This window comes from Macrosteles quadrilineatus, unplaced genomic scaffold (assembly GCF_028750875.1).
Source record: "Macrosteles quadrilineatus isolate MER2022 unplaced genomic scaffold, UCM_ALF_1.0 Scaffold_5__1_contigs__length_97177068, whole genome shotgun sequence".
Taxonomy (NCBI): domain Eukaryota; kingdom Metazoa; phylum Arthropoda; class Insecta; order Hemiptera; family Cicadellidae; genus Macrosteles; species Macrosteles quadrilineatus.
Genome location: NW_026542598.1, coordinates 11,605,908 through 11,619,144, shown reverse-complemented (window position 1 = coordinate 11,619,144; position 13,237 = coordinate 11,605,908). Strand labels below are relative to the sequence as shown.

The 13,237-nt window shown below is 36.7% G+C and overlaps 1 protein-coding gene across 5 annotated transcripts in view; it reads right to left on the bottom strand.

Annotated features, from left to right (window-relative positions):
- Nucleotides 1-13,237, bottom strand: part of LOC128993796 (protein bric-a-brac 1-like) — a 217,758-nt gene that overhangs the window by 24,458 nt on the left and 180,063 nt on the right. For all 5 annotated transcript variants that reach the window (XM_054417805.1, XM_054417808.1, XM_054417807.1 and 2 more), the window contains exon 2: nucleotides 1,186-1,243. In XM_054417805.1, the coding sequence (XP_054273780.1) occupies nucleotides 1,186-1,243 (58 nt within the window). The remainder of the gene's footprint in view (nucleotides 1-1,185; nucleotides 1,244-13,237) is intronic.

Here is a 13,237-nt window from a genome sequence, read left to right as displayed (position 1 = left end):
ACGTAAAAATAAAATAAAGATAGCCTCGGAGACAATCTAGGTGAGCAGAGAAATCGAAACTTGATATTTAAAGAAGTTTAAACGTAATATTGTAAACACTTGTTGACAGCATGTTACTCGTGTTTAAAATTATGTCAAATGAAACGTCACCTCAAACAACGCGCAACAAAATCTGTTTAATTTTAAATACTTAAACAGAAATAAACATGACATCAATCACGTCGATTTGCCCCGAATCAGTAAACAACTATAAAATATGACGCGGACTAACCGGATTGCAAATAATTCGTTTAAATATTTATATGGGAACGAATTCAATTAAGTGAATAAAACCAGATTTCTTCTTGTTCATTAGCAACAATAATAATAGGGCATTTACCATAGAGATATGACTTGATTTTAAACTTTTTCCATTTCAAAGCGGACAATCATTATAATATTGATTTGGTTACAATATTATACATTTTGTATAAACAAATGTTAATAATAGTACACACAAATATACTCTACTGTTCGATATCACTAATGAATCTGTTGAATTTTAGTAAAACTTCAATCTTTTGTTGTTGTTGTATTTTAAATTGTGATTTTAGTTGTTTTCTCGTGTACCGATTTTTGGCAACTTTTAGTATGTCATTCTGCAAACCCAATAGTACAAAATAAAACCATAGGCCTAAAACGTTTTCTTGCAATTTTTTTAAGGTCATATCCTATATTTCTCTGACTAATAGTCAATATCAAAATGCCCTGTGCAAAAAAAACGCACGGAAAATACATAAAAAATGTCCTCAGCTACTCACAATGATAACAAATATGAGGAATTTTATTAAATCTATGGTAATACTTTCTGCATCTGCCTTCACATCTTAGACTGACAGTTTCTTTCCTATCACGCCAAAGAATTGTGATTTAATAATGAGTTTATTCAGTCCGTACACACTCATGAGATTAGATACAGAGGGGTCAGACATATACTAACGTGTTAAAACTGCCAAATCAAACAAACAAAGAAAAGTAATGAATTAAAAAAATATACTTATGAAGGTGTCCAAAATAAATGTGCAATACAATGTTACAATGATATTACGACACCAGCAAAAAATAAAATCACGACTATTCTAACATGATACAAAGTTTCACACGAAGTTACTGTATTAACATTTAGTGATAAAGACGAAGACTTACCGGCCAATGATGACGTGGAGGCCCCGAGCCAAGCATGAGAAGACTCAAGCATCTTGGCCTGAAACAAGAGGAGAGATCAGTAAACATGGTGCTCGAAATCGAGTGTAATCAGTAAAAATAACATTAGTTATATTAGATATATGATATAGACACACCAGGGAGGATGGGCGAATGGCGAGAGTTGGATGAATTACTGACTAAGATCTGCTGGCTCTTTGGCGACGAGCCTTTATTAAAAGACGAATTACCAATGACAGCTGGATCTAGCTTACAACCATCAAAAAGCTTAAGACTTTATTTAGGATCGAAACAAAATTTTTAGGTGCGCACTGTACCCCACTCAGCTTTAAGCTATTTTTAAACTTAGTTAATGAAATGCAAAGTTAAACACGACTTGTTTGTTTGCTTTGTTAAAAAACGCAAACATTTGACAGATGCATTACTTGCAATCTGTTTTACAGGAAACATTTAATCACGTTATAAATTCCAGCGTTAAGGGAAAATTGTGAGAAATATCAAGAGACTATTTGTTTTAACTTCCAACCTATCACTCTATCAGAAAATATAAGAAGCTTTGATATAAAAAATAAAAAAAAGCTACCGAAATGTCACTTAACATCATCAATACATTCTTTGAAAATATAATTGGATTAGGCATATGATAAAAGTATTGTGCATAAGTAATATTATATTATATGAACAAGTAAGCGACTCCAAGGTTATAATCAAGGTTGAAAGAATTTACCATTTACATTCTACATTATTATCGTGTAAACGTTTAACGTATTCAATTCGACCACTTTATAATTTTTACTCCCAAACAACAGAATAGTTTTATTTATTTCGTTCTAACTCCGCTTTCTCAACGGCCAAGAAATATCACAAATAAAACAAAGTTAGATAACATGTTCTATACCATATTATACGGTAATGATAACCTAACCGCATATTATTTGTATTCCACGCTACGACAGTAATGTCAGTGAAACAGATGACTATAATAATTATTACTCCGTCATTGAAAAGTAACGATTAGTTTGTAGATGTCATTAAAATAATAACACAGAAACAAACTGAATATTGAATCAGAACATTAATGACATCGTCGACCTCTGATTCCTGGGTTGAAGGACAGACGCATTTGCTTTCATTACATTTAATATTATAATCAGCTGTTGCGAAGGCAATGTTAATAATTAATGCGATGACATTGTCATATTCAACAACTTTGAGGTCCGCAGGAAATGACCTTGTATAATATGTTGTGACTCCATCTTTGCATTTGCATAACAATAACACAGCGGCTTTCTAGCGTCACATATTTATTGTATGAGTTTACTTTTAGTTATTTCTCGTCCCCCACTTTGGACGAAAATAAATATTTATGCGGCCCGTTTAGAAAAAAGTGCTTTCAATTTATGTAAATCACCTCGTTTTGTAATTCAGATTTTGTATTAAAATGTGACGCCGAGTGATATGTAGAATAGCTCATTCTTGGGGCTTCGTTCTTTTTTAAGCCCGGTAGATATTTACCGAGGTGCACTGACATTTTGTTAAGAATTTCCAACACTCTTTTCGAGTGGGAGCGATAATTATATCAGCAAAGAAAACTATAATTATTGATCAATGCTTCACCCCTTGTTTCGTATGTACTTTCCTCCTTCTCATACATTTTCAGAACTCTCTGGCCCCACTAGTTACATTTAAAAACTAGTTATAAAGTTCTTAACACAATATCTTGAGAATGCACTACAATCTCACGCAGTCTACAAGAGCAGCTTAGATTACTTAACCAAATCCCCTACAAGCAGTGATAAGCCATCCCGAGGAAACATTACGCACACACGCACACTCACAAGCACGCCTCTTTCCCGCCGTTTCCTCAATTTTCCCGCCGAGCGGTCACGTAAAACAACACTTTGGAACCCCGGACCACGAATTATTCGATATTTTATCATTGTCTCACAGACAGAGACGAACTAATTACAATAGCTTTTGTTCCCTTTTCCGGCGCGCGAGGTCTTTATGATTTATATTATAGCTTTCACCAGACGGAACGTTATCTTTGATATATTCAGATCCGGAAACGTCGAGTCCCAGCACGGGTGAATAACTCCGGGATGTTCATTACGATGTTTGTTGTACGTAATTACCGATCTATTGACTGGACCATTCTGAGCCAACGCATTAATGGCCGCCATCCCTTCCCGCGGCCCTGGCTGTACCGTTGAACTTGCTGGTGATGTATGTTTGAGTTAGGGGTTGGGAAACGTACCTGAAGAGAAATCAACGTTGACCAACAGAGGCTACTCGAGAACAGGTGGCAGCTGACCAATATCACACGCAGCCTAATTTTGTGACTTGTTTGGTCGTCCTAGCGCTCGACTTTGTCAGTAACACAGATACTCAGGTATCTCCACATACACCAAACCTGCTTTCCCATTTGGGTTTAAATACTCTAGTTACACTACTATCATAATTGTTAATATTGTGAAAATCACTGGCCAAGCCAGTGTTGACAACAGGATCGTTTTGGTGCCAAATGATTGTAGTGTATCCCCGTCAATTACTGCATTTTTTCTGTAAATGTAGTCCAAAGTTAAAGTATAAAATCATTGGCTTCACTGTGCATTATACTGAGAAGTGATTCTCCTCAACCAATCAGTTTGTCTGCCGTAAACCGCCAACTACAGACAAATGTAACGCTATATGGAGATTTGTCGTAAAGTAAATCATGTTTACTGCGCGGCTCGGAGTGTCTGAAGAGATTCATCGACGCTGAAGCGGAGACATCAAGTGGGACGGCAAAATGTTAATGCATTTACCAGCTGTGATCACATTTCTTACGAAAAACTAGTTGGAAACCAATATTTTCCTTCTTTGGGTTCGATTTTGAAAATCCATCACTTTGTTGGTCCTTCGAGCCGGATCCAAATGTGACAAGCAGGAGCAGAGGGGACCAACAAGACCTACAGGCAATTCCGTGACATCGACGGAAACATATAATGCCGCCATTATCTCTCGTGACTTATTAAATCTTATTGTTTCAATACAACAATAATGAATGGAACGGCATTGTGTGCACGGGAGCTACACCACAACACTACGGAATACAAACTACGGCACACCGCGCCGCGTATCTCGACCCCGTTCTGCTTTAAATGCTCGCCAGGAAAGTCACAGAGAACATTGTACAGTCTCAGAGTCAAGTGTCTATTTAAGTGAATCGTTAAGAAAAATAGCCACTTACAATAAGGAAAAGTTTATTTTTAAGATCACATTTAGTGTGTTTAGCAATCTTTCAATAACGATTTTAGGCCCTACTTAAGAAAAACAGGATTAAAATATTCTTGACAACACACGGCATGGTTGAAAACAAATATTGATTCCATTGACATTCTTTTGATGACTCTTTAGTTGAACGATTTTTAATTGTGAAACCACCCGCTGGAGGATACATAGACCCTGAAGATGTCTCAAGGCCAATGTACACCTCATGAAATAGTAAGTGCATGAGATTTATCATAGATAAACCCACCGTTAAGAGCCACACCCAAAAACAAATATCGCACGCCACTTGCATACCAATACATTTTGCATTACAAAGTATAAGCGAAGTTGGAAATATTTCGAGTAGGACAAATAATTTGTTTTAGGTTAGAGCTAACACATATTTCTTCGATCAATGATACACAGGCCGCTTAATCACTTAACATTGTTTTTTACGCATGTTTTTGCAATCTTCCGGAAGTATCATTATTATTGTCGGTCAAGAAAAAACTTACCGGAGATGATTACAAAACGTTTAAAAAATCATATCCATATTCAACGTCTTTCATACACGAAGATTGTTGGTATTAAACAAATAATTCAATAAAATCCCTCATGGTGGGGGCACTGAAGATCGCAAGCGGAGGTGGATTAGCTAAGACAGGATCACAATGAGAGACTGCTCGTGATACTTCTGGTTTTTATCGCCGTTGAGAGAGCGGTTAGTTCGAGAGGCGACAATTAACATGTGGGTGGTGACGGGATGGTACAAGGGGGGTACGTGGGGGGAGAGGGGTCCCGGTTACAAATCCCCCCATTATGAACCGCTGTTGACAAAGCGGCTTACAGCGAGACTGCGCGCTTTAGAAATTGCCAAGTCGCCTGCAAAAATCAGAACCGCATTCCGAGCTACAAATAAGCCCACTTTATTAACGTTACCTTCGAGTGGTGTTGCGAAATGTAGCGGAATTAACGGCGATGAGCTCATTGTAGGCGCGAAGTGGCTCGGCGAACCGTGTTATAATCACAAGTATTTCCGCGGAACTGTTCTTTTCAACCGTGACTCGCGCTGCAAACGATGTTCTATATTGTTCGACTGTTCGTGTTGGGGTAGGTTTATAGTTATTTGTTCGGATTTGGTGATACGTTAAATTAAAACAATAATTAAGAGCGTGGAACTGAGCGCGAGTAGGTTTTTCTTAGAAATAACATTGGATATTGTGCTTCTGGGAACAAGCTACGAAGTACGGTTTAAGAGCATGGAATGAAAATTATTGTTTTATCATATTAGGAGCGTGGTTTTATAGTTTATATAACAAATAAAATAGGAAATTTTTATGGTTATAACTTATAAAGACCCACAACAATGTTTGAGAACAAGTATTGTCGATATTACTGTAACTAAACACTGCGTCATGTCTACAACAAGAACCGTATTTTTTTTCAAATTATAGTATAACCAACAAAAACAACCTATAAATAACAAAAGTCGAACCTCACATCAGAAAACCAGCCGAGTTAACAAGGACAATCCTATTAATAGGCGTAGCACGAACGGACACAAAACAAATCATCCGTATAATATATTCAATGGGCACAACCGAAACGAAACAGAAATGCAAATAAGGCGATAACATTTAAGAACGGCAATAACGGAAATACGAAATACCGAGCGATGCAGATTAAATAAATGAAGTGTGGAAAATAAAGATGAAACCGGGCGATAGATATGTGATTAACAAACACAATCGCGGCGCGAAGCCGATAACGATCTGGAGTATATTTCAATTTGTAAATGGACAGAGGGCAATTTGTATCGCGGGCCAAGACACGCCTAGACAGATAGAGGGAGAGAGAGGGAGTTGACACTATCGGCCATCTCTCTCTACGTTATTTATTTTAAACATATGATAATGACACATTGCATCACAAGAGAAACAATGGCGTTGTCATATTATGTAAATACCACACGAATGTCATTATATGCACGGCCATCCAGTAATCCGTTTAACAAACTGTCTTTTTGACACTCGTCCGCGTCAAAAACACGGACAACGTTGGATTTATTGTGCTGTGAGTGCCTTTCAGCGGTAAAAACACGACAAGGCAACAGGAGTACATAGTGGTACGTGTACAATGTACATGGACAAGCTAAGACTGTAATGACCACACACCAGCTTGTAAAAACAAATCAATAAATAGAAGTAACTTTGTTTTGCAATAGTGACTAGCAGACTAGCAAGCTTATGATCTTGGTTGGCTACAGATCACTTTTAAAATTTTAATTATAAGTAAAGAGTTCCTTACTCGTCCTACTTCATTTGTTCTACAGTCCAAGTGTTCCTTCTTCCAAATCATGGCTTACCCTATGCTATTTCAATGCTTACCCTACAGGAGACGTCAACATCAGTAACAGTTCCACGTCCAACTTCCAAATACCTTCTTCAAACCTAACTTTCCCCAGTTTGCAGGAAAGTACTGAGACACCGGCTGGCATTAACTATACATAAACTGCAATCTAACACGCCTAATTACCCAGCCTAGGCTGTGGTGTTAATGGCGTATTAAACCGCGATACTTCGATACTTATCATGTGATGGAGATAAAATATAACATGACGTGTTATTATACGCTGTTGTAAATCAAACGGTTCGCCAGCGTTAAGGAATAAATCAAGGGAAATCGCAGGTAATCCCGCTGGCTGGACGTGGCTGTACATTGTTACAATGGATTCCTCAAACAATCGCCACTGGGAGTGTGTTTTATTGCTTGTACAGGTAGTTGGCTGACAAATACAGGGGGCTGAGCTTTGCTGCGCGCACTTGCCGGTTTTCACAGCGAGGTCGTGAACCAAAACTGCAGAACAAGAGAAGTTGCACTGACGGAATGTCTAAATTGGTACATCGCGGATTTCTCTATTTATTTTAAAAACTATTTTCAATTGTTTAGAAAAATATGCAACCTACTGTCAAATAAGTAGGCTCACTCGACACACAGATATTTTTTGATGGACTGAAACGTAAAAGTATGTTTAATTGTTGAGAAAATCATTTAGTTGTTTTTATTAGCCCCACAACACCCTGTTGTGGCATAGGAGTACGATCGATTTATTTATACATCTGCCTTCCTTTGGGTGATTTCTTCAACTCAACACCTTCACCATTCGTACACACTACACAGTCACAACTCATGTAGACGATATATAGAATTGATTTCTTTGCGCATTAGTCAATGTAGTATCGTAATATGCAATCATCAATCTTCAATCGCGTTTCAGATTACAAATATTAGAAAAAATCTTATAACTATCAGGTGACAGACACATCAAACCTAATCAGTAGTTTCAGTTGGTTGATTGTAAACCGTCATCAGTTAACATTAATGGGTACCAATAATCACAGGAGGAATTAAACTGAGCGAATCAAAGGGGTCATTGCTCGTTCTTCTTCGTGTCACGTATAGTCTCTGCTTACAAAAATTGGAAAGCTGTCGGTCCTCGAAACAGAGATTCAACAGATTATCTTAAACAGTCAGTTATTGTTGTCTAAGATAAACCAATCGCAGGATTGAGTAGAGTAAATCATATTGTGTCTCATCGGGTCTTTGAAAGGTCTTCTAAACATTCCGACCGCGTCTGAAATACGACTCTCGCTCACAAAGCGATTGTCACCGTCGCCTGTACACACTCACACACGTCCACATACATATACATACACATATCCCGTATCCTGCACACCGGCCTAGATAAATGCGGCAGTCGCAACCCCATAAACCTGCCACGGGTTCCGCTGCCCCTTCTATAAATCCACCAGCTCCGGTACCGCAACCACCATTTACATAAAATATGAATTGAAATTAATTTATGTTTCTTTTGTCATGTTAATGAACACTAGAGACATAGGTGCATGCACGTCTTGTAAAATATAATTCAATTTGCTTTGCGGCCGGCAGCCAGTGCATTGTGTTAGCATTGCTTATGGTAATGCCGGAGTTGCAGGAATTGTGGACGCTATTGCGAACTTCATAGATTTCTAACACGAGTTGAAGTATGAGTATGTCTATGAGAAGTAAACTTGCAGTATTGCCCTAGCTTGTGTGGTTGAAAAGGAGAAACAAATCAAAATAATCTTCACTGACTGTCTGTGTATACATCCAGTGGTGAATTTGGTATCCACTACGTACCAAGAACAGTGTTATTCTTCGAGTTAAAAACCCGGTTATGCTCTACGTGAGACTTTTATATGAGCCAAAACATGTTGTCCATGGTCACATTAGGTTAAAATTGTTACAAAAATGCAATAAGACATCTCGTTTTCAATCTTTACACCAAGTTTGTTTATCTTTACGTAATAATTGAGCTGTTTCGTTGATACCTTATCATCACTAGTAAATGACGATAAAGACACCAGTTCGTTAAAATACATAAGACGCCCTTACTAAATTGCATTTCACCTTAATAGGACACAAGGCTGATCCCCTATGACAATTATACATTTTTATATACCTTGTTTGTAATCTAACAAATGCCATCCCGTGTTCCGCGTTCCTCCTAGGATCAATTGTAGCCCAAGATGCAACTTCTCTTTGTATTGAGTTACCTCCCTTACAAAATATGGACGTAAAGATATTAACCATTTTAAATCGCTCTCTTTCAAAAGACACCATAAAACTCTTCTGGCGTTTGTATAGACCCCAAGTAACTCTACTGACCGCGCTGCGGTTATGGGGAGTGCGGACGCAATAACACTATCTAGTCAAGTGTTGAGCTAGGGCCGTCCAAGTTGCTAGAAACACTATTAACACTTAATGCCACTCCACCAATACTGGCTGTGGCCAATAACGTGTGGCCTAATATGCAGGCCACTAGCAATATGTCCAAGCTCAATAACCTCGAATTGTTCACTCCACTCCAGTGATCTCGGCTAGTCGGCGGCCATATTGGACTTCACTCCATAGACTTAGTGTACCTGTTACCTGTAGTTTGTCCACCTCGATGCATCCACAGTCTATTGATCCACTCTATCTATTTGGGCAAAGCGTTATATCGCACGTTAGTCTCGTATGTGGTAATTTTATTGTGGTTATTCCAATGGGAAATAAATAACAAATACAATTCTTTCACTTCTTTCTCTAATATTATTTTGAGAACGGATATTGTTAGAGCCCATTTAAAACTGACGAAAGTGAATGAATCGTGTAAAAATACAAAACGTTTTTAAAACTACATAAAGGCAGATATGAGACGAATTCAACTTCGAACGTATGTTTGACTTTGATTTCAGCAGCGTTTGACAAAGTTTCTGTGAACTAGACATCTCTAAAGCATGTACTGTAGTGTTGTAAAAGCGCAGCCCATAACTGACATTTTTCAAATAATTGAACAGTACAGAATTAAAGTGACGTAAAAATATAATTTTGTTAAAAATATGCATAGGTAGTATCGTGTATCCTTAGGACTCAATTCCCTGCGGGCTTTCAGAGTTACAATATTAAGCCTATGAGAATAATGCAATTGCATGGTTTCCATGGAAACAGCAAAGGATTAGAATGTTTACATTTTGCTACCGTTTTACAACTAATTTACTATTATTCAATATGTGGTCGAATTGCTAACGTCTCGAGAGAAGACCAATTCAATAAGGGATTAAATAACATCTATGAATATTAGGGAAAGTACTTAAAGTTGACATTTTAATTATTTTTAGAGTGATAGCTGATGAAAATAAGTGTCAAACTAATAAGTGTGAGTTTAGAGTACAAACAACTGGTAATATTAATATGTTACTATTAAAGGTAGTAGAGTAAATGTCGTTATACAGTTTTATAGTTTTACTAGCTGTTGTACCCGTGCTTTGCAACGGGAAGAGGACACAAAATAGATACATTTTAATCTTTACATCTGTTGCATATAATAGTTACACATCCGCCAACGCTTTCTGTTATAAACTTTAGAAACATTGCTGTGCCTTAGCAATACAGTTTTTTGAAATATTAAAGAAACTATATCTATAGGTACTATAAAAAATTTAAACAAATAATTTAGCATTAAAGACAGTAGACAAAACTAATATGATTATAAAAACATCAAGGACTAAAAAATGTAACAGAAAATACAGTATATGTTTCACTGCATCTCTGATTCTCTACTCTACAAAAATATCAACAAACAACTTAATATACAAACCAGTTTTTTTAATCAGTTCCATCGTCCATTGCCTTTACATATTGCACACTTACCATTAAGTAAACATAGTAACAGATATTTCATTGATTTTAGAAACAAAGGAACACAGTGTACTGCTTAGTTTTATGATATTTTCCTTGGTTTAAGTTAATGGAGTGGCAAAACACAAATAATAAACTTATCAAATAAAGTAAATGTGAACTGAATGCACTGAAAGCTAAATGTTAAGATAAAATAAGAGTTTTTTGTATTACCATTTGATAATTAATTATAGTTACACATATAGGTTTACCATATATATATATATATATATATATATATATATATATATATATATATATATAAAACAATGTGATGTGCAAGTTATGTTAAGTTAATCATAACACATGTTAAGCAGTTAGAATTTATTTAAAGTAGCCTCCAAATTCATATAAAACATCTATACATTGTAATTTTCATACTGTTTCCATGAAATCATATAAATAATATTATTTTCATAACTTAGACGCTTTAAAAAAATCCAAAGCAGAGCCGGAGTTGATACCAGGAGTTGATACAGCAACGGTTATAGAATCTTTTTTTTATATAATCATTGACATAGTTTTAGAATAAATAATCCATGATAAAAGGTTAGATTAAAATAAACCTACCTCATAGTTATGGAAAATATTATATTTAATTTCTTTGTATCAGCTGTCTGAAGTTGTGAAATATGCAGTTTAGCAGTTCTTCTTGTTTACATTTAAATGTCAAAGCAAATGTAAACAAACATTGTTAGGCCGGGGCCACACGTGGCGGATCGTCCGCGCGGCTTATGATCGTACGATCATAAGCCGCGCGACGATGTCCCGGCCACACGGAGCGGATGAACCGCTTCCGGTTGAGGTTTCCCAGCCTACGTACTGAGATTCTAACATGGTTTAATTCACTCGTTCTCGTTGTAGTCATGTAAACACGTATTTTAGTTTGTGCATTAGAAGCGTGTGGTGAGCTAGAGCCTAAGGCAAACCGAAATCATTGTGGTCCATCATTTCATAACCGATTAACCATTTGTGTTCCAAACATTTTACGAGCACATGCGAAACCATAGTTCGGAGTCTTTTTTTGTTACTATCGCATGTAGATAGCATCGTTTGACGAGCTACTTCAATTGCTTTGACCGCATATAACTAAGGAAGATATACTCATGAGAAATGTACAACATGAGAAATCCCACATTATCTTTAACAAGTTCTATTGATTTGTCTGTATCGAACATTTTACACCTATAAACCGAAATGCACAAGCACAAACTAAAAAAAAACACTACAAATGCTTGAAAATGAGCTCCAACCGCGCGGACAATCCGTATCGTGTGGCCACTCTCATAAGACTACGTGTGTCATCCCCTCCAACGCGGCTTATGATCGCGCGGACAATCCGCGACATGGCGCGGACAATCCGCCCAGGCGGCTTAGGATCGCCCCGTGTGGCCACTCTCATTTGATTCAATGTGTTGTCGGACCACGCGGATCATCCGCGTGGTCCGTCCGCGCGGATGATCCGCGTCGTGTGGCCCCGGCCTTAGTGTTCTCATCACAGCCATGGAGACCAATCAATATTTACTTTTAAAATCTTCACATCAGAACTTTTAAAGCCAAAGGGGCAAAGCCTACGGTCAGTATCGAAATGTGAATATTCCTATAATGGTCCTTGGTATGGTAACTATATTTTTGTAAAATTTTAGCCCAGTTGGTTCAGTAGTTTTTGCACCTATTAGTAATACACATACAGACACCATTAGATTTTTATATAATAGTATAGATATAGATTAAGGAACTAAAGATTCTCTTTTGGGATATCACCTCGATGCAAAATTACATGTATACAACTACTAGTATAAGATAAATTGAACCACAGGGTTTTAACATAACATAACGTAAATATACGTAAATAACAATAAATACGTTTAAACGAAATAGAACAATACGGGAATCCCGGTTAAAGCGACAAATCGGAAACTGTAATGCGAATGATAATGTGGCTTCTGAATATGTTATAATTTCAATATTAATTAAAGTGGTTTGCACCGTATTAACATATAAATTGACTGGGATCTAGATATTTTACGTCGGTTAAACTGTGACGCGCCAAACAGCGGCTTTAGTTAAATATGTGTTGCATTGTTTGATTTATTTAAACTCTAATTAATAGTGCGTTAAAATGTGTAAGTTTAATAATGTGTCATTTCAAATAGGTGTTTCACGTGCATCTAGAATTTACTTCAGCACTTAAATTTCTACTTTAAAAGTATGTAAATCGTATAAGATTGTTATCTGTGCTATATTCCACTAGTCTAATGAATTATTTGAAGAAATGTACTAATATTGTCTATTCACACATGTAAACTTGCAATTTTATGTTGATCGGAAAAGGGTAATTCTAAATCGACGTCAATTAAATGTTTAAATGCCCTAATTTTCGTCTGTTTACTTGGTGTAAAAACAATACTACCTATTCTTTAAACAACATATACAGGGTGTCCCACTAATTATATTTCTTGTCCATTTGTACACCCAACATTTTGAAAATTTCCACATTTTATAAAGTAGAAATTGA